Source organism: Aulonocara stuartgranti (genome assembly GCF_965226115.1).
Source record: "Aulonocara stuartgranti genome assembly, chromosome: 18".
NCBI lineage: Eukaryota > Metazoa > Chordata > Actinopteri > Cichliformes > Cichlidae > Aulonocara > Aulonocara stuartgranti.
In genome coordinates this window covers 23,043,668-23,065,424 of record NC_138954.1, presented here as the reverse complement: position 1 = coordinate 23,065,424, position 21,757 = coordinate 23,043,668, and the positions used below count along the sequence as shown (strand labels likewise).

The 21,757-nt window shown below is 40.5% G+C and overlaps 1 protein-coding gene across 4 annotated transcripts in view; it reads right to left on the bottom strand.

Annotated features, from left to right (window-relative positions):
- The window catches only part of dnah9l (dynein, axonemal, heavy polypeptide 9 like), a 53,878-nt gene that overhangs the window by 9,413 nt on the left and 22,708 nt on the right, over positions 1–21,757 (bottom strand). For 3 of the 4 annotated variants that reach the window (XM_082512174.1, XM_082512175.1, XM_082512176.1), the window contains exons 45-82: positions 21,495–21,627; positions 21,039–21,166; positions 20,726–20,874; positions 20,467–20,617; positions 20,224–20,355; positions 19,964–20,137; positions 19,644–19,848; positions 19,090–19,255; positions 18,838–18,940; positions 18,371–18,508; positions 18,162–18,263; positions 17,697–17,858; positions 17,459–17,542; positions 9,281–9,390; positions 9,012–9,174; positions 8,772–8,895; positions 8,382–8,524; positions 8,127–8,288; positions 7,832–7,891; positions 7,563–7,736; positions 7,337–7,483; positions 6,995–7,108; positions 6,691–6,834; positions 5,802–5,984; positions 5,447–5,548; positions 5,193–5,327; positions 3,911–4,084; positions 3,643–3,775; positions 3,421–3,523; positions 3,167–3,289; positions 2,229–2,433; positions 1,704–1,868; positions 1,461–1,601; positions 1,147–1,317; positions 954–1,076; positions 679–872; positions 399–547; positions 105–232 (exon numbers count right to left, since the gene is read on the bottom strand). In XM_082512174.1, coding sequence (XP_082368300.1) covers positions 105–232; positions 399–547; positions 679–872; positions 954–1,076; positions 1,147–1,317; positions 1,461–1,601; positions 1,704–1,868; positions 2,229–2,433; positions 3,167–3,289; positions 3,421–3,523; positions 3,643–3,775; positions 3,911–4,084; positions 5,193–5,327; positions 5,447–5,548; positions 5,802–5,984; positions 6,691–6,834; positions 6,995–7,108; positions 7,337–7,483; positions 7,563–7,736; positions 7,832–7,891; positions 8,127–8,288; positions 8,382–8,524; positions 8,772–8,895; positions 9,012–9,174; positions 9,281–9,390; positions 17,459–17,542; positions 17,697–17,858; positions 18,162–18,263; positions 18,371–18,508; positions 18,838–18,940; positions 19,090–19,255; positions 19,644–19,848; positions 19,964–20,137; positions 20,224–20,355; positions 20,467–20,617; positions 20,726–20,874; positions 21,039–21,166; positions 21,495–21,627 — 5,397 coding nt within the window. The remainder of the gene's footprint in view (positions 1–104; positions 233–398; positions 548–678; positions 873–953; positions 1,077–1,146; positions 1,318–1,460; positions 1,602–1,703; positions 1,869–2,228; positions 2,434–3,166; positions 3,290–3,420; positions 3,524–3,642; positions 3,776–3,910; positions 4,085–5,192; positions 5,328–5,446; positions 5,549–5,801; positions 5,985–6,690; positions 6,835–6,994; positions 7,109–7,336; positions 7,484–7,562; positions 7,737–7,831; positions 7,892–8,126; positions 8,289–8,381; positions 8,525–8,771; positions 8,896–9,011; positions 9,175–9,280; positions 9,391–17,458; positions 17,543–17,696; positions 17,859–18,161; positions 18,264–18,370; positions 18,509–18,837; positions 18,941–19,089; positions 19,256–19,643; positions 19,849–19,963; positions 20,138–20,223; positions 20,356–20,466; positions 20,618–20,725; positions 20,875–21,038; positions 21,167–21,494; positions 21,628–21,757) is intronic. The other variant, XM_082512177.1, reaches the window with a different exon arrangement.

The following is a 21,757-nucleotide window of genomic DNA, read 5'->3' as shown; positions in this document are numbered from 1 at the left end:
CAAAGCTCAATAACTGTAGCATACTCCACAGGCACTGTCATGCTGATTTCTTTTTCAGATTCTCCCCATTCTAACATAAGAAAATGTGTTTCTTTTAACTGGACCTGCAATATAACCCAGTGACCCTCCTTAGCGGCCTTTTCCATGGCGAGTTCAGCCACAGTTTCCTGTCCTTGACCCAGGGAGACATTGTGAAGCTTCCCAAGGTCAATAGTGAAACCCAGCTTCCTTCCTGGGAAAACAAAGGACTGATTTTTTATGTGCTAACCTTAACACTCTTTTAGGTTGTCACTGAATTGTAAAGAAATGGCTGGACACTTAAATTATTAATAAATCAACACATTACAGTGTGCGATCAGGCAGTTGTGTTTGGATGCATGCAGCTTTCTGAACAGTACCCAGCGATTCGACATCTTTAAGTGGGTCCACTCCTGGGGAGAGGATGAAGAAAATAGGGGAGGAAGGACCACTTTCTCTAAAGGACTTTGCAAATTCAGTCTTTCGTCCCTCTGTATACTTCACACCGAGCTTCTCTTCAACAAAGTTCCTAGAGTCGGGTTATATTGACATAAACGAATGAACAAACACTGCTTTTAATAGTCCTTATATGGAAATACACTTAAAAAATAGAAAAGACAAAAACACAGTTAAACAAGCAGGAAAACAAATCCTCATCACCTTAGAGCATAGGTCATTCGGTCAGGCCTCAGGGCTCTCATCATGATCAGTTTCTGCAGCGAGCTTTTTCCCTTCCACTCCTGAGGAAACTTCTCCTTCTCAGGACACTCTGACTCCACCAGCTTCTTCCAGCGCTTGGGTGAACCTTCAATATCCCGATCCAGACCACGAAACTCATCAGTGAAACTCATAACCTGGACCGATACAAGAGAGAGAGCAGTTTTTGATTTGCATTGCAATTCAAATGCCAACAAAAATAAATGCTGCCTGTGAACCTTGATGGCGCTCCAGGCCGAGTTGGAAAGAAAGTCAAGGGGGCTGATGTAGCTGTGGTCAATGTTAAAACGCAGCAAGAAGTCCAACTCTCTCACAACTATCTCCTTACTCATCAGGAGCAACTGAAATAGGGAGAACACAGTCAGGGACAAACACAGTCTTTGTCTAACCCTTCCACAAACACACACACACCTGGAAGGCCAGCTGTGCCGTAAAGGTGAGCTTGTCTCTCTCAAATAGTCCCCTGCTGATGTAGTTGAAGGTGGAGTATGTAACACAGTCTATGAGAGTGTTTACTCTGCTGTTTACGTCGTCACAGGCTTCTGCCAGCTCCACTGCTTTGTGGAAAACAACGTTAAAGGCCTGAGAACAAAAGGACAAATCAATTCGTAGGATGTATTTGTTTGCTGCATAATTTCACATAAATTTGGATATTTTACATCTTCTGTTAAATTCAGTTGTTGGTTCCTAGGTTGTGGTCAGGTCCTATATTTGCTTCTGGTTACCTTGAGGCTGAACTGGTACATGGGGTTGATCTTGTTAAGATCATTCATGATAAAGTAGAGCAGAGAAGCTCTGACAGCAACAGGGCGATAGTGCTCTCTGGCCTCGTTTATCTTTACTTCGTTAACTTTTGCTTCCAGAACCTGCGAATGAGAGATGACAGAAAAAAGAAAAAATATGAAAGGGAGTAAAAAGTAGGTTAACCATTCATTTTACTGCAACAACGCAGACATGTAACCTGATACCTTCATCTCAATCTCAGCAGCAGTGTGCTTTGTCGTCTCAAGCTTCTCCACCAGCACATTGTCACCAAGGAAGTTACTCTCTGCAGCAGACAGCCGGGTTAGCAGCTCGTCCTCCAGAAGCTTCAGCTCAATCTTAAACATGTTCTGCTGCTTTGTCAGTTCACTCTGTAGGAAGACGATGCAAATATATAAAAAGAAGCATAAATGGAACCAGAATGATGAAAACCAAAACCTGCAACAGAGATGAAATAATGCCAGCTGGCCTCATTAAACGATGAACTCCAACATGCACTGGGACAGCTAAATACCAAACAGCAAATCGAGTTCAGGTAACCCGGGTCTTGTACACAAGAGAGGAAGGCATTAAGTGGGAGATTGCATGCTGCCCCCTTGTGAAGCAAAAGGCAGTGGTTGGCGAGAGGAAGGCCTTAACGTTTCTTAAACTCCTAGACTGCCGGACCCGGACAGGCAGTACAAAAAGGACAGACTGATCAACAGAGAACTCCATCAACTGTTCCACTCTACCTTAAGCTGCTCAAGGTCTGGCCTCTCTTGATTCACCACCTGGGCCAGGAGCTGGTCCTCCAATCCATCTCTGGTCACTGTGAAATTAATGAGGGTGGTCTGGGCTTGAATCTCAGGCTTATAGTGAGGACTAGCCAGCTTAGTGTGGAGAATCAGTCTGAAGGCTGGGTGGAAGAAACACTCTTTGTCTCCAACCTTTATACAACTGTAGCAGCGTAGTAGCAAGGAAGAAGAAGAGAGTAGAGCATGATAAAATGAATGAACCCAGTGTCATATGAATGATCTTCGATACATGGAAAAGTGGCATTGATGAGCAAGTTGTGGATAAGTGATAAGATCCTTACTTCCTTATACCCCACCCCTACCCCTTTCCCTCCTTTCTACCTTACCCACTTTTCCCCATACCTCCTTAGACCCCCCCACCCACCCTTCCAATTATCCTCTCTCTTTACCCACTCTCTACCATCCCACCCCCACCAGCCTCCTAACCATTTTCTCCTTCTGAATTTACCCACTTCTTCTTCCTTCTGATCCATAACCCTTATACCACCTTGTCTGCTTTCAACGTGTAAACATGTATTGAAAGGTTCACAAAACCCTACAGACAGGACTGAACATAGATCAATATATTTCTGATGAAACACATCAGCTCTGTTCATGTGTTCATTTTTTAATAAATATGTGAAAATTGATTGAATTCTCCTGGAGTCTTACAGTTTCTTTTCTAGGTCACGTTTAATCTATAACAACATCTTTTTTTGTACTTTACTGGCAGATTTTGTTTTTACGGGGCTTTTGTTTTTCTGTGTCCTTATCTGCTACTATCTGCCCTGATGGCTAGGTGAGTACTTAACCAAGTAATGCAGTAATTCTTCAAGGAAAAAGCTTTCCCTTAAATTGGGCTTCATTCACTAATATCTGTGTGGAAATGTTGTTACCTGCCCTTCTTGATTGTGTGTCGACCCAGAAGTGGGTCAATAACGGGGTCAATGGTCTCCTCGAGGTTCTCGATGAGGACAGTGTCCCCTGCCACTACAGCCTGTTCAATAACATCTACATATCTGGAACAACATTTAAGATTAATTTATAAAAACTGTAGAAATTGTAGCACTGTTATTATTTCTGAATTGCTACTAAACAAATTTACACATCCTCGAGGCCTCAAGCAAGCATCAACAAAGGAAACGCTCACCCTCTCTGCCCCAGACTGACAACCTTGAGGCTGTTACCATAGCGACTCTTAATCCATTTGATGCCCTGCAGCTGAGGGTCGATAAGGAGAGGCCAGCGCTCACCTGCAACAATAAACTCCTTATTTATACACAGAGATGTGCTAAGAAGAAAACCTAGTACCGTAGCGTTTGTAATGTTTGTTATAAAAAGCCAGTTACACTAAGTGAAAAACTCCACTCACAGTTAGTAAGTATGGTGGCATTCTGGGTAGACATTTTGTCTCCTGGTAAGCCTTCATTGTTCCACTGGGCAACCATTGCATCATCAGTCAACATCAACACTGGATCTAAGCCCTCCGTCATGGGAATGGACATCTGATAGAAACAGTGGTGTGTGTTCATAGAGAAATAAGACACAATCTGTTGTGGAACGGCAAAGATACTGGAGGGAATAACTGCATTTGCAGAAGAAAACTAAAAGAAATATCTCAGTGTTTTAAGATTTTAAACCTTCTGGCTGTGTAGGAACGGCATCCAGAGGTTGTCCAGCAGCTCTTTCCTGTACTTCTTTGAGAAGGATCCGGCATAAGAGATGAAGGCTGCGGTTAGAAGGACGTCCCCACAAAGTGTTTCCTCCTGCTCATGGTACTGAGCCACTGAGTGAGCCCAGCGCACGTTCTCACTCTGAAAAACACACACAGACACAGCTGCTCTGTGTAACACTCAGACAGCTTTTTAAAATGGTCTTGAGCAATAGTAACCCAAGATTTCTGAAGGTCTTTCATATTTTTTCTTTGGATATTGGCTGCTTTTGAATCCTTAGGTTTATTGTTACTAGCAGCCTACAAAAACACATAATTTGTTTTTATCTCTTCAGTTAAATCTACCAAAAATGCAAAGATAACACAGTTTGACAGGAATAAAATAGTATTAGAGCTATTAGCCCCAAAAACTGGCAGCAGCATGGTGTGTAGTGTGTCCCTAAAAAAATTGAGGGAAACCTGGCAAGTGGAGGGCAAAAGAAGTGGCAGGCATTAAAAAACAATCTAAAGCACATGAACAGTATCTGAACAGTGTCCTCAAGAAATAAGAAAACATTTAACAAAGACACAAAACACAGAAACAATGACACAGGATCCGAGAGATGCATCTAGCCCTTAAATGAACTGTTCCTTGAAGCATATTCAGAAATAGTCTCAGTGGAGGGGTCGCTGAGACTAAGAGGTTCCCCTTATTAAAGAGGGGAAACTGGGGGAAAAGACTGAAAAGAAGTATTTGTATGACAAATACACAAGAACTGGACTGAAAATCAGTGACAACAGGTCTGATGGAGTCATGAATACAAATGTCACATTTGTGGTTCAAATGATTACTTAATTCCTCAGCGTGACAAGAATCCTCAATGCACTTCATATGCAGTAAAAGCATAAATGGATAGAAAAATGCACAATTAACACTATCAGAGCCTGGACATCAACATTATTGAAGCAGTGTGGGATCATCTGGACACAACAGAACAATAGTCAGCCAACATCCAAAGAAGAGCTTTCAATGTCCTTCAAGCTGCCTGGAGAGCTTTTCCTGAAGACTACTGGAGCTTCTTGAGAGAGTTTAGGCTGTGTTGCACAATAAAGGTAGTCATAGCAGGCAAAGTCTGTTTTTGCCTATACTGTATTTCCATGTAGGTCAGAACATTTTTAAGTAAATCACTGAATCCATTTCCCTTTTTCCCCAGCAGAATATAAAGAAATGAGAGGTGGCTTAAGTCTTTTGCACAGCATTGTATACTTACCTCTAGTCCTTTGACCAGCCGATTAGCTAGCTCTATTGTCTTGTTTGTGCGGTTGACCTCTTCCTGAAAGCGAAGTTTCTCTGATGTTGCCTTCTCAAAAGCTATTTTCAGAGTTTCCAGACTGCTATCCAGCTCCTGAGAAAGGAGAAAAAGGAACAGATGAAAATATTATGAATGCTGGCATTTGCAAATAACTAATTAATTTTGTTGTCAAGCACCAAATAATCCAATCTGTCCAATTTAAACAGACGTACAGCTAGTTTTTTCCGCAGGGCGTCTAGCTTCTCAGCAGCCTCAGCCAAATCAGCGTTAGCCTGAGTCAGACACATTCTCTTCATCTCTACCTCGCAGAGCACCTGGAAACAAGAACATCCTTACAGCTGAAACTAAAGTACAGTATAACCTTTGTTATAAGGAACATCCTATAATAAAGAAATAAGAGAAGAGATGAACTTACAAAAATCTATCCAAGGCAGCACAAGTTTTGGGGAAAAAGGCAAAAAAACAAATCAAACAACAAACTCAAAGTGTTTTACACAGAAAAAAATATAGCAAATGGATTAGCTTGGATGACACTAAATATATGTGGCAGATGGTTTAGATGTGTACCTCGTGGAAGCGGATGATGTTGATCACCCATGCACAAAGGCCCGCAGCAGCAGAGGATTTCTGTTTTACAAAGTCAGGGTTGAACTCTGGGTCACTGAGGTACTCATCTCTCACACACCTCACCGTGGCCTCAGGGATGTTCTCTTTGTCAAAGTTTACCAGAGCCTGCAGGAAGTCATCCACCTGCACAAGCATTTGTGTGCAAACGGGTGCGCGTTAGATCAAAGGGTTTCAAATTAACAAAATATTTTTCAACATTTTTGAATTCTAAATCCTGAGTCAAAAAGTAGAATTAACTAAAAAAAACCATATCTGATCTACAGAGTGTGAACATTGCTTTAGTTGTTACTTTTTTCAACCAGCATAGTTCCTCACAGGTTAAACCTCTCTTTAAAAAAAAGAGTTTTTGAGGCAAGGCGGTATCAACAACACAGGAGATATTAACAATATGAAAGAACCTATATTACAAAAATTAAATATGAATGGGTTCATCAAAGTATAAAGTATATCAGATTGAAAAGTGCCAACAGTCACACAACAAAATAACTGCAGTCGCAATCAATATTAAATTAGAGTTGTGCAAGGATGAAGACTAAAAAAGAAGGTCGTGTTTTAAATGTTAAATATTTTTTTATCTCAGATGATTAGAGAGATTTTTTTTTGGTTCTGTATTCGTTTTTTGGTTTTCATTCATCCATTTATTTTTCTAATAGTGTATCCAGTTCGGGTTTGCAGGGGGACTGGAGCCTATCCTAACTTTCATATGAAAGGTTACATACAGTACACGGACAGGTCGCCAGATCTACCATAACATTAACCTAAAATGGATTTACTTTGGCGGTCTCAAGCCATTAAATGAAGGAAAACTAAAACCTAAAAATCGTATCACCTTGCTCATGACCACCTTGGAAGCTTTCCAGCTGCGATCTTTGGGGATTCGGCCTTGAGGAGCCAGTAGCACTAGAACAGCTGCTGAGACGTTGGTGACGATGGCTGGAGGGTTGGGAAACGTCCTCAGCTCTGTCAGGTTTAACTAGATCAAACAGATGCACACGAATGCACAAACGCCCACATTTTTAATCAGGGGCCTGAGCTCAGGACAACTTTATTAGATTTCTTTTATGCTTGCAATGGACTCATAAAATAAATCGAATGAAATGAAGTAAAACTTTATGTGTGTGCAAGTGTTTTACTCTGTTGAGTGTATTGAGAGCTGTGTTGGCTGCCTGTAGGGCAGGTTCAGCCTTCGCCAAGTCCTCTTCAGTCTCCTGTTGCTGTTTGGTCACTTTAGCTTGGATTGCTGCCACCTGAATCACAAAAATACAACACGCGTGTGTGTGTATGCTGTGAATGGATTGCTGAAAGTTTGGCTTGTTTCAGACCTATGTTATTACTTCTCTGCCCTCTCTTCTCTAATGGCCCTCTCATTGACAAAGTGGTTTAAAATGAACCTCAAAATGTGCAGTAATTCTGAAAATACATGGCGTTAAGTCTGTCATTTTGCTGCTCGAGAGGCCCTAGAATCACACTCTTACCCTCTGCTCCTCAGCATCAGCTACAGCTCTCTCTTGGTTGAGCTTGTCTGTCTGTTGTCCTATTTTAGCAATGAGGGCTTCGATATCTGTGTTTCTCTGCCACAGCTCTACCTCCTGCACTGCTAACTTGGCTTTGAGGTCCTCCACCTAAAGAAAAAATAAGTAAGAACAAGAAACACAAACTTTTGTATACACTGGTGCAATGTGGTGTTTTTTCCCCCCTGACCTGTGACGCGGTAGTCAGCAGTTTTTGAAGTCCATTCTCTAATCTTTCCATCTTCTGAGTCAGCTCTGTGCGTTTCTTTCTCAACAGGTTGTCGTACAACTTCATAAACTCTAGGAAACTCTTTGGCGTGGTATAGTTGAAGTGCTTCTCATTCTGCTGGTATTTGACACTCACCTGTGAGGTGAATTCACAACAAGGAAACCAAGAAATCGTATCAAAGAAGACATCAAGAGAGGTCATCGCTCGCAGTGCTGTGCAGCAGCTCTTACCTCATTGACACTCGTGTGAGCGTAGGAGATGAACTCACTGATAGATGCTCTCACATTTGGCTGCACAGTATGAACACACACATTGACTCACTTCACTGAGAGAGTAAGAAGAACCTTCTTATTTGATTAATTCACATAAAAGTAGCTATAGACATGTGTCTACGTTAATAGTTATTTTAGTTCCTATTTATGCTTATTAGGTATCTACTATTTGAAACACTTGCATAATCAGCATCAGAGTTAGTACTTTTAAAAGCAGCTTTAGATTGTATCACAGAATTTAAACAAGAAGCACCTCCAGTCCAGGTATTTTCTCTATGAAAGTAGAGCTGACGGACTGCAGAGCAAGCTGAGGCCAAGAGTGGAACCAGTTTATGGCTGTGCAGTTTACTAGGGCTGGAAACTTCCGTGCACGTGTCCTTAACGTGAATCCAACTGGAGAGAAACATAAGACGACCTGGAGGGCAGAAAGGGTGACAAAAGGAGAAGGTGAGATGACTATCAACACTAATCATTACATCATGGTTTCTACATGGTTTGCATTATAGACCTTGAGCTGTCTTCGTATCCTTTCGATGAAAAAGCTCCAGCAGTTGTCTCTGGTATCTATGAGTCCTAATCCCCTCAGCTCCATACGGATTGATGAAACAATCATATCTGCTTCTTCATCACTAAAAAGGTCAGGAATATCCCCTACAAATGCAAAGAATGCGAGCTCACTGTGTATTTGTTCTTTCTTATATGGTCACTCTTACTTGGAGCAGGTCTATGTGACCAAATGAGCCTTCTTTGCTATCTATTCAAATGCACAACTCTATGCTCTCAAAGCCACTGACACCATCCAAAAATAGTTTTTGCAGAAATGACATTCATTTCTTAGATCTGACAGCTATTAAAGCAGAAATCTCAGTTATCTCAGTTCCGGTCTGTGTATCCAAACCTGAGGCCAGCATGTCGTTGATCAGCACCAGGAAGCGCTCATCTGGAATCTGGGCATCTGTGTGAAGAAACACTGTCCCAATATTCTTCACCCCCACCTTTATATACAATGCAGCTATGTCACTCTGCAGACAAGGGTTGCAGCAAACACAAAGCAGGGAAAAAAAAACCATCCCAAATCATTCAAAACAGATGTGTTATGATATACAACCGTGTTTTGCATGTGGAAGTGCATATTTACTTTGAGGTCATTGATTCCATAACCTTTACGCAGCGTGATCTGGAAAACCTCCAGCATGCTGAGGAAAGCAGCCAGTCGACACAGGCTCTGCTTCCCACTCCCACCAACTCCAACCAGCAGGGCATTACCATAGGGGGCCTCCAGTATACGACTGATGCGACACCTGGGTACAAACACAGAACTGATGGTGTGTTTCTTGCCTGTGGTTTACATTTGCTTTGTAAATTCTTCTTTGTGCATGTTAGTTTGTGTCTGTGTGTGTCTCTTACACATGCTGGATCGCTTCTTCAAACAGTACCAAGTCCATGACAGCGTGCAACTCATTATAGTGCTCTAGAGCATCAGCCAATGTCTTCTGGAGCTTCTCCCAGTCTGAAGCCTGACAAGAAAGGAGAAATAAAACAAATAAACTTGTCTCTCTTGAGGAAAGCCAGCACTAACCCGTGTCTACGTGGTAAATTCCATATACAATGAAACTAAGTTGCCACACACATATCAAAGACAGGCAATCTTTTTGCTAGTGTTAAGGTTCAAAATTGAGGAAGGAGAGTACACACCACCCATGGTCCAGAGGATCTTTGGTCAAACAATGATTTTAATGAATACACGCGTGGGAAGACACTCTGTACGCAGACAGCCAGTAGTCCTCGACTCAATCAAAGCATGAACAGATATTTTATAGCATCAGGGTTTGTTTACTGACGCCCCTTCATGCGTCACCGGTACATTTTATACATAGATCAGATCAACATCATCATGACTTTTCACCCAGAAAATCATCTTCTATTTTCATGGCTAGCCCTTCCTGTCTACCTTTCAGTTCTTGTCTTGTTCCTCTTTCTTGCCGAGACAACAAGGAACGGTTCCTCTTTTACCGAGACACTTTTGCAGTTACAGCCAGACTAATGTGTGTGTGTGTGTGTTGACCTCACATGCTCTCTGTGTCACCTGTTGCACTTCTGACCTTTCACCAGAACGGAGGCTCACTGAGACTATGTGTATGTCTTCTACTAAATAAATGTTTTAACCAAGAACCTCTACTAAAACCTTAATATAAAATGATCTGATATATAAGTGTTTTGTAAGCATGTATTGCAATTCCTTCTATGGCTCCAAGTCACTTGCACAATAGATTGTCCGAACATCGCGCCGAACAAAGCTTCCGACCCCCAATTAATTGACCGAGCTCCAACTCTTTAATAAGCACAGATATGCATTGTGTATAAAATAGTCATAGCTGCTTAAGGCCTTCTTAAAGCTATCTGTTACATTGTTAAAGCCTCGTCTTAGCCTGCGGCTCAAAATAACTATCTGCTTTCACTTCTGCATACAACTTCCTGTCAGCCTGCAACTCAGTCTTTCTGAAAGAGACACTGTTTAACCCCTGAATGCAATATAAACTCCAGATTTTATTATTAATGCAATGGTAATGATGACAATTATTTAACAATAGCAGTAAAATAATTTCCCTGCTCCACACTCCCTCTCACGACCTCTGGAACACCAGAGGTCGCAATACATTGTGGTTCAGCAGGCCTCGAGATCTCCAGGATCCTCGCCCCTCCTGTGGTCGCCGAGATCTTCTGCAAAGGAAACAAAACACCTTTTCCTGCATCTCCCTAACCTATCCTATCTGGGACTCTTTAATCAAAAGCCTGATCCTAATTATCTTCTTAACTTATTGACTTGTATTTATGTATACTCTTCAACGTTACTCATCCCTTTAAAACTCTTTAAGCCCTGCTTTCACGTCCGGTTGCTCGCTCTATTTTCCCTTATCTGATCATCAACATCCTGTGCACAAATTGTCGCTGCTGCAAGTTCCTCTACTCTAAAAGAAAACAACCACTTTAATCAATTAAGTTTAAGCATATAAGCAATTACTCCTGTATACATTTCATCATAGCTAAATGCTGCCTTGAAACAACTCCTATGTGTTAACTTCATTTTAACCTCACATTTCCTATGTTATAACCCATTTTGGTATAGCCTTTATATTTCATTTTCTCCCTTTAATGTAACAATACCTTCTAATTCTAATGTATCAGACTTAACCAAAATATATGCTTTCCTTCCTCTTTGGTCCTTCTTTAAGTTCAGTTAAAAGCTAAATGAATTTAAGGCCTTTTGCCTGGAATCAATACTGTCATGTGTGTTTCTTAACTCTGTGTCTGTAAGCGTGTGCAATCCTTCATGAACTCATATTATCCTCACAGTAGATTGGCTAATCATAGCGCTAGCCAAAGGCTCGTGACCCTCCAGAGACAAATTTGAGCCACAACTCCTTTAAAAGCACAAAATGCAATATGTATAAAAATCATTTCTACGTAGAAGCTCCCCCTTTATCCTAAAAATACCTTCCATGTAATATCTGTATGTGTAAGCCTACATTATAACCACTTCTTCTAAAGATCAAAAAATCAAACCTGTTCTACTCCTTCAACCCTCACTAATTTTCCCTCTAAGATTTATTCACAGCTTTGAAAAACCAGCATTGTATCTTCTAAACAGGATTCAGTTCTGTCATGGTCCTGGGCCATGTTGGCCCAGTATTCTTGGTTCCTTGTATTTTCGCTCCTTATTTAGGCCAGGTTTTCTGAGGTGTCCTGTTGTGGTGTTCCCTAAATGTTTTTCCCTTTGTGACTCTTACCCCCTTGTGCCCCTCTGTGTATTTATGAGCTCTCGTCTCTCTTTGTGTTTATTCCATGTTTTCCCCCAGCCTGTTATGTCTGTGTTCTCCCCGTGCTCTCTCTCCTCCTGTCTGAACCTCTGTGTACTTCCTGTTTTACTTTGACAGTCTCTCGTCAGTATGCGTAATGTTGTGTTCACTCCTGCCCTGTCTCGTTATGTTTATCAGTGTCACCTGTGTTTCCCACCTGTGTGTAATCTCCCTGTGTTCTCTGGGTGTATTTAAGTTGTGTCTTCTGTTATGGTAGTTGCTGGTTCGTCTGTCTTGTTTCCCCTCGGTCTCCCTGCGTCTCGTTTCTGGTTTGTGTTATTAGCTTACCCAGTTTAGGTTTCCGGTTTCTTGTTTTTCCACCAGTGCTGTTTTGTGCCCACCGTTGTAAATAAATATTCACCTGCACCAGAGCTGCCGCCTTTTGGGTCCTTTTCTACAACTCCACACGGCTTGCCTCGCAAACCGTGACAAGTTCACTTTTAATCCTTTAACCTTAACTTAAAAATAACAGTTTCAGTTTTACCATATCCAAATGATCAAAAACCCAAAAGGTCCTAAAATGATCCTAAATTATTAAACAATTAAATTATTAAACCCTAAACCCCCCTTTATCTTGATACATTTCATGTGTCAAGATACTATACAAAACTTAAAATGCTCAGTTTTCCCCACTCATGATCCAATGTATGTCATAAAATAAACTTAAAACAGAACAGTTATCAGTCATGTGTTTCTACAATTAATGGTAACTGAGTTACATCAAAAAATATTTCCCCTTTAGCATTTGGCATTCTCCCAACAATATACTATAATCCCATAATCTAACCCCAGTCAACAAAACAAAAATTTTTCTGGTAAAAGCAAATTGTTTGTCCACATTTATTCACCCTCACATTCACTCACACATTCACTCCCATGCAGTCACACCATGTATTTGCTGATAGTGGAGCTTCCCGCACGATCAGATACTCCACCCTCAGCAAAATGAGCTCAGTCATTTTTTATTTTCCATAGGAAAATATTTCTTTATGCTTTTGGACTGGATTGACTCGCATAAAATCCTTTTTACAGGGACTTACGACCTTGATCAGTCCCCAGGTAGCTTTCTCCTCAGCCAATTATAATCTGGAAAGCCCACCTTATATTTGCTCTTCCCGAGAATTTTCAGCGCCGTTATTCACTGTTTCAGGCCTCCTTAAAACAGAAATGAAAAAATAGAGCTGATTGTTAGCTCATAAAAACAAAACAAAATCACCTGACAGGTTTTCTTTAAGTGCACTGTTACAAAATAATGGGCCCAATTTTTTAGACATGTCCATGTTTCCTAAAACTCCCTCTATTAAAACAAAAACAACACCCCAAACCTAACTGACAAAATCAACCCCTCACCACAACAACCTCAACAAGCTTAAACACACAAGTCTTGCCACCACATAATTTCACCTCCTCAATACACCGAAAGTCTCATTAAAACCACACAATTTGCAAACAAAAATCACCCCCTTTAACATACTTAAATTCAGCAAAAAAAACCCTTGCGACAACGTATAATCACTAAACTATAAACTATTTCCTACCCAAATCTATACTCCTCTTGTCTGCCATGCTTCCTCGTCTGAAAGTCACTTCCTTAGTCACACACGCACAGGAAACTCTTACGTCACCACTCACCACTACAGCTAATGTGCATACTGAGCCATCTCCCAAAAAGCTGTAACAACAGAAACATATATTTAAACATTCCCAACTTATTAAATTATGTTATTTCTTTCTACAGTTAACACTGGTTTTGATCACTCAGTACGAGAGCACTCCTAAGACACTCTTTTTTAAAACTACTTTAATCCCTTTTTGTTTTCATAACTCCCTTTGTCATATAGCTTATTCTGTTCCTCAATTACAAACTCAAATGCATTTTATTAAACATTCACACCATTGTATCATTCATACAAAATAGCAAGCTGTTCTTCATTGCATATGTTTGTGTTCTTAGCCAGGTTTAATCAGTGTCTATGCATTAAACTCCATGAGCTTGTCTTGTCTTTATAAGGTTAATGCATTTTCTGTTTGTGTGTGTGAATTTGCATATGTTGCTTTTGCAGTGTGTCAGACTCCTTCATAATTTTGCCTTTAAACAGTCAATTTTCTCCTCCCAAATTTACTAACCCAAATTCTGATTTCCTACCTTAAATAGCAGCATTCCTTGTCCTCAGCCAGAAGGTAGGGCTCCACTTGCCACTTTCCACCTCCACCTTAGCCCAGCGGCTTTACCCCTTGAGGTCCCATCCTCTTCACTTCATCTCACCAGTGAGTCGGAGCTCACCGGGACTGAGTGAGGCGAATAATCGTGACTGTGCCTGCCTTAGGTTGTCCCAGGGTTTCGAGGTGGGATCTTACCCGTCATGGGCTATCCAGCCTTCCATACTCGCCTGATACGGGGCCCAAGTGGGCAGGGGAGGGAACACACTGGCTCTGGGAATTAAAGGAGTGTAAGCTGCTTCCTTCATTGCATCTTATATTAAACTATCTCACTTCTGACTCCTTCCTAGAATAATTTCACATATGGCACTTTGTGTTTGTGTGTTTTCTATTCATTAATGTAATTGTCAGTTATTTTCTCTCCCGGTCAGGGAACCACATTATTTTCTCTCTTCATTTTACCTTCTTTTGTTTGTTTGTGACGTTCTACTTTAGTTCTACTAAACCTTGATGTAAAAACAATACCCCCTTATTTCACGCACACACTCTGCATTTTGCCTACGCACACACTTCTCTCTCAGACTTCCTCTGTTCACACATCACCTTGCACTCACTCTACTATCAACTCTCATAGTGTTATTATTATTTAGTATTTTGTACACCTCACACAGAATCATTCAAATCGAGTACTCACAGCATTCACATCACAACCTTCAACTTTCACTTTCGATCCTGCAAGACGCAGAGATGGACATCTCCTTCACCTAACATAAAACTAAATTACCATATCAACATACAATTACTGAAATTCAAACTCAAATACACCATCTGTTTTAATAAAGTCAAAGAGTAAACAGGTGTACCAAGTGTATGTACTTATGTGTTTTAAACTGAAAGAAAAAGAAACTCAAACTCTTATAACATCACTCATGCCTCTCTCAAATTAAAAACACTTCCAAACTTTAAAACATCCTACTTTACATCACCAAAGAAATACCTCTCACACCTTTATTCATCATTCAAAACCTTCTAGTCACCGCATTCACACTTAAAGTGTGACTAGAGTTGAGGAATATAACTCAAAACCCACTTTCCTAAGAGTATTTTAGACATGCTTGTCATAATCAAAAAGCAAGTAAAAAACAAACAAACAAAAATTGAAACCTCTATTAATTCTCACCGCACACACAAGAGATTGAAAAAATAAAACACACCAGCAACTAATACTGGAGAAAAGTTACTACTGAAAGTGATGTGTTAGTCTTAAGTATATACAGTGCACTCAATATATTTATATATCTACATCCAAACTCAGTCAGTTACTATGCATCCCCTACGGCAACTCAAAACTTTATTTATAGTCCTCTAATAAACATAAATGCCATTTGAAACACACACTCAACAATGTTTGCAGCAGTATTTGTAAAACCAACTGTGGTTTAAACAGTTCACTGCTTACTCATTTGCATTTTCACTCACACACACACCGTCTAAAAATAGCAGCAGCATTGCCTCAGACTCCTTTCACACAGATCTTTTTATATTACAAAGACGTCTTATATTTACAACTACTGTCAGATCTGTCAGCTTTAGCGCCTAACCAATTTTGACAAATTTCAGTTAACGGTCTAACCGATAAAGTCCAACTTTTTTGTAATCAATTAACCAGTATCTGTCCAACAGTTTCTGGCCTCATCTCTAAAATCCCTAACTCAATTTAAAAGTGTCCAACACCCAAGGTCCAACCTTTGCTGCCCAAAAAAGCGCAGATACCGTTCCAAACGGTAAGGAGACTCTAACTCCTAGCTTAATTCCAGGCTGCCCTGTACCCCACAGTTAAGCCACACTGAACTATCCCTCTTCGCCGAGAGGTCAATGTCGCGCGTCCACGACAAGGAGGGAGCGTAACCTCCGGGCTCTGCGCTTCCTACCAGTCCAACTGGCGTTCTTGAGTAATTTATAATACTTTGAAACAACAGTAAAACACCCAACAAAGTGTAAGACTGAAGCAGGTCCAACCTTATAACCAAAAAATAACCAAATTCCCTAAGATACTAAAAACATTGAGCAGTCCAACTGCTTTTCCTTTTAGCGGTCCAACCGCATTCAATCATTACCAGCAGTCCAACTGCTTTTAAATCCTCAGTACTGTCATGAGATTCTCATCAAAATCAAAGCAGACATTTACCGGCAACTTTTACTGAATAGACATTTAATTTTATCATCCAATTCAGCACACTTCGGATAAAATCAACAGGCCTGTGCCTACCTCTTTTTAAAGGCGCCTGTCCCCTCAGTTTGGTTGCCGGGTCACGCCTGCCTGTCTGACCACAACGGACCATACATCACCGTCTACACCTCCAATCCTCCCTCCTCAACCACCGGACGAAGCCCCCAAATGTTAAGGTTCAAAATTGAGGAAGGAGAGTACACACCACCCATGGTCCAGAGGATCTTTGGTCAAACAATGATTTTAATGAATACACGCGTGGGAAGACACTCTGTACGCAGACAGCCAGTAGTCCTCGACTCAATCAAAGCATGAACAGATATTTTATAGCATCAGGGTTTGTTTACTGACGCCCCTTCATGCGTCACCGGTACATTTTATACATAGATCAGATCAACATCATCATGACTTTTCACCCAGAAAATCATCTTCTATTTTCATGGCTAGCCCTTCCTGTCTACCTTTCAGTTCTTGTCTTGTTCCTCTTTCTTGCCGAGACAACAAGGAACGGTTCCTCTTTTACCGAGACACTTTTGCAGTTACAGCCAGACTAATGTGTGTGTGTGTGTGTTGACCTCACATGCTCTCTGTGTCACCTGTTGCACTTCTGACCTTTCACCAGAACGGAGGCTCACTGAGACTATGTGTATGTCTTCTACTAAATAAATGTTTTAACCAAGAACCTCTACTAAAACCTTAATATAAAATGATCTGATATATAAGTGTTTTGTAAGCATGTATTGCAATTCCTTCTATGGCTCCAAGTCACTTGCACAATAGATTGTCCGAACATCGCGCCGAACAAAGCTTCCGACCCCCAATTAATTGACCGAGCTCCAACTCTTTAATAAGCACAGATATGCATTGTGTATAAAATAGTCATAGCTGCTTAAGGCCTTCTTAAAGCTATCTGTTACATTGTTAAAGCCTCGTCTTAGCCTGCGGCTCAAAATAACTATCTGCTTTCACTTCTGCATACAACTTCCTGTCAGCCTGCAACTCAGTCTTTCTGAAAGAGACACTGTTTAACCCCTGAATGCAATATAAACTCCAGATTTTATTATTAATGCAATGGTAATGATGACAATTATTTAACAATAGCAGTAAAATAATTTCCCTGCTCCACACTAGCGACAATACAGTTATCCTCATTTCTGGTTTCTGTCAGAGCAGATACGACACATCTGGAGGCCACTAAATAAGTATGCTACAGTACAGATTCAAGTAATAAACAATTAAACTCCCATAACGTATTTGACTACACTCTTAATTCTTATTTTAATCTCCATAAAGAACTTGGAGTGCAGACTAGCTTGTGTGTGTGTGAATGTGTCAGACCTGGTGATAGCGAGGCTCTCCCACTCCCTGGGCAAAGTGGCAGTACACCAAAGGCTGGTGGATAAAGATGGACTCATCTATTCCCTGGAGAGTTTGGCAGGACAAACAAACAAGAAAATACTGAACATGCCATAGCTGGCTTTAATACTAAATACCAAAAGCATCACTTCTGCAATACCTCTTACATTTTGAAAGATTTTTAAGATTAAGGTTGCAATTTGAATCGCCCATGTCTTACTTCAAAATATCTCTTTCCAGTGTCCAACAGGATTTTATCAAAGAGTTCTACATCTTTTTCTTCCATCAGTTTGTCTGAGTAGACCCTGGAGCTCTCATGCAGCCACAGGTGGACCAGGTCCATGGGGTAACGGATGCTTTCTGGCAAGGCAAACAGGATGCCCTATACAGAAATCGTATTAATAAACACATAACTATTCCACGAGAGAACTTTTGACACCAGAATTTTCAGTTTTTCAGGATTAACATTCCTACAAAAGTCAAATCTAAAGCAAGTTGCCACCAATGACAGTTTTGCAAATGGATTCATATGACGTTTTCGTATTTGCTGCCACGAGTGAAAAAAAGGAGTCAACAGCATCCTTTTAAGCAGTTCAAGGAAAAGATCTTCAACAGAAGTAAGTATTATTTCAGTTATATTTTTATGTTTTTATTTTTTTCTGGATGACTGAGCAAAGTGTGTTACCTGAAATATGTTGGAAAGGTCTCGCAGATTGAAGATATAGTGGAAGCGTATGGCTGTAGGAAGAAAGTTCTGGCTAATTTTCTGGTGCAGGCAGATAGCTGCCTGTTTGAGGAGAATCAAAAGATAGTGACACAGAAACAGATAAATGTTGTCTCAAGTCAAGTTTTAATAGAAATGAATGCTGCACTGGCAGTGTAAGTGTACAGTACCTGAATGAGAGTTCCAACTGAGCGAGAGACCCCGTAGCTAAACCCTCCCTGAAGAAAGTGAGCTGACAAGATGCTGGAGAAGATGGTAGCTAATGCATCAGCACCGGGGAAATGCACTGCAAACACTGAGAAATGCCTCTGAAATGGAGGCAGTAAAGATTTTACCAACAGTAATCTGTGGCTGGACCCACTTAAACTGAAAAAGCTGCATTCTGAACTACCTTTAAATTTTTCTTATTAGCCAAAAAAAGGTTTCTGCATGTCTTTGGCTGTTTTTCTTTTGTGTTTCAAAGGAAAACATAAACATGGTTCCCTTTGAAACTAATTTTTCTAAATAAGTATTCAATGAAATTATGTATAAAGCCATAGTGATCGAGTATAGTTTCAGTAGATAGGAGAATTTTGATAATAACATTTATGAACAAATAAAATTTACGCATAAAGAACTTGCAAATGTGTGGCAGTACCTGCAGTCTGGGGTTGATAGAGAAGCTTCCAGCTGTTGGGTTCATACAGGTGATATACTGGCAGTTATGGATTTCTTTCAAAACCAGCCGCTGTCTGTCATACCTACAGTACAAAGACCTGTTGGTTAAAATTCACACTAAGCACTAAACTCTGTGTAACAGTTGTGTACAGAGTATATATGTGTATTTGTACACTTTGGCAGTATGAAAGCAGTATAAATATGCGAGTCCATCATGTGCGTCTTATCCTACCAGTGGCTGTAATCAAGGTGCTGGCGGATGAGGGTGTGTGGCTGGACAGTCCCATAAACATCCACCTCAGGCATGTTGAGGTCATCTATGAAGTAGATAAGTCTCTTGGCGGTGGGAGGGCCAAATTTACGACCAGCTTTCTTCTCTAGAGGTTTCTCCAAGATGCCTGGAGTACATTTAATACACAAGTTTAGGAAAATGACAAAGTGACAACAGTCTTCACAGAAACTCACTGACTGAAAATCTGAACTGAAATTTGAAGGAAAAAAGAATTGAAGATACAGGGAAACTCAGAATTTTTTTTTTATGAAGCCTGTGCCATTCAATCAGTATGAATAGGCAAACACAATTAGATACAGTACTACCACAATAACATAATGCATAGACAGGAAGCACACATATCTCATTAGAAGCCTTTTTTCAGATTATTAGATTTGTCTTATTATATTTCCCTAATTATTAGATTATTATATGTATTATACAATTTGTTAAATTAATAAAAAATACACATGTGAAAAAATCTGTTTGTGTATGCTCATTTCAGAGACTCTTACGCTGCAGCATGGCAGATGTAGTGTAGTAGTTGAAGGGAACTTTTGCTACTATGTAATCCTCCTTCAGCTTAGCGACTTTATCAGACACCAGAATAGTTTTTCCCACTCCTGCATTGCCCACTAACATGATAGGTTTGCCTCTCTGAAGCAGAAGGTCCATGAAGTAGGTGAGACAGATGGTCTCTGGAGTGTGGACAAGCACCGTCTGAAACAGACAGTGGATGAGCGTGCTGAGAGATCTAAATCAACATGTTATAATTATACAGGACACTCTGGCCTGCTGTAGACAACCACACGCATTCATTAGTCTAATAACATACCTGTAACGGAATATCAGGCTCCAGCTCAAATGGCACCATCTTCTCACTCCACGGAGTAAACTTTTTAGTCTCAGGGTCAATGAAATAGTCAAAGACTGTCCCTTGTGAGGGAAACTTTACGGCTCTCATCTCTTTGGACCACCAGCGGCTAAATTCAGCACGGTAGTCATTGAGCTATAAAGGTAAAAACACTGTCATTATATGGTATAATAATGTGAATTATCTGATACGATTAGAAGGAACAGTTAGTCACTGCACACATGATCTTGAAAGAGAGCGCCTCCAAAAGCCCAGACGCAGGCAAAGACAAAGTAGATCTCATAGAGTTCTCTGGGAGAATCGGCTGGAGTGTTGTCCTCAATCAGCAAGCAGTCCAACAACGAGCACAATGTCTGATTGAGCAAAACACAGAAATGCTGCATGTGACTGAACAATAACAACAGAAAAATATAATATTATGGCTCTGCAGGCTGCATTTGATATCCATAAAACCCTACATGTACCTGCACCATGCTGTTTTCTGGAATGGGTGTGATGGTTTTCAGGTTGCAGCGAACTTGTTCCAGACAGTATGGCACGTACTTATCAAACAAAATAGTGAGGTTGGCTCGCTCTGACTGGGCTTGCCGTGTGTCGATCCAACTTGTCACATAACTGAAAACACAGTAAAGGCAGCTCTGCTAACCAAGATAACCTTAAGAAAATCAAAGAAACAGAAGACTGTGATTTTATGCGTGCATTTAAGCATTGTGTGTGTCTTACGAGCTCCAACCCAAGTCCTGTGGGTTGACATAGAGTATTCCTGCCCTTGACACTGTAGCTGGAGTAGCAGCCTTCAGATGAGAGATCTCAAAGAGAAGACGCATGGACGAGGACAAGCCGATCCTCTCGTTACTGGCAAGTGTCAGAACCTGGATGTGGAGGGAAAAGCAGAAGGAGTGGAGCTCAAGCACTGGTTCAAAAATATAAAGTATGCACTAACTTAATGACTGGCATTGGCAGAAATTGATTACTTATTTGGAGACATATTCAAACTCCTGGATGAAAGACAAAAAAACATGTGATGATTTTTTACCTTGTTGTCATCCATAACTGTGTTGAGTGACTCAATCCACATAGGGTCAATATCCCCATCCAGAACAATCCATTTGGGTCCATCATGGCCCACCGAGGCCAGCTCTCTCATGGTAGAGGAGAACAGACCTGTAAAAGGAAACAGTGACATATGGTAAATCCATTTTTACATACTAAACCATCACTGCAGCAAAAAAGGTATTGAATGCAAAATTGTGAAATGAACTGGTAATGAAAATATTGCACACGAAACCTATTTAAACAGGAGTGGGCTGTGAAATAGAAGAAGTGCATTAACTTTCTAATTATTTCTGAGAGGAGGCTTTGGAATAAATTATGGTCTTGGCACCAAAATAAATCAGACTTGACAGCGACCCAAATTCTGGAGGAAAAACTGGTTCTCTTGATCATCATTTATTGCACATTAAATCCTTTGTATAATCCTCCTGCTTCTCACCATCCTTCCACTCTCTGGTAGCAGGGTGCAGGTATCCAAACAGCTCATCTGTGGTAACAGCTTTAGGGTTAATATCATTCCATAAGGGCTTCATCTTCATGTTTGCATAAGTCCTATGAAGGGTCTTCAAGATCTGATAAGTAAACAAGATCATTTATATAAGTAGTTTTAGTTAATATGTTTGGGCATATTTTGGGTATAAGAAGTTGGATCACACAGATATTAAAAAAAAAACAAAAACACATAAACAGTTTTAAAAATGT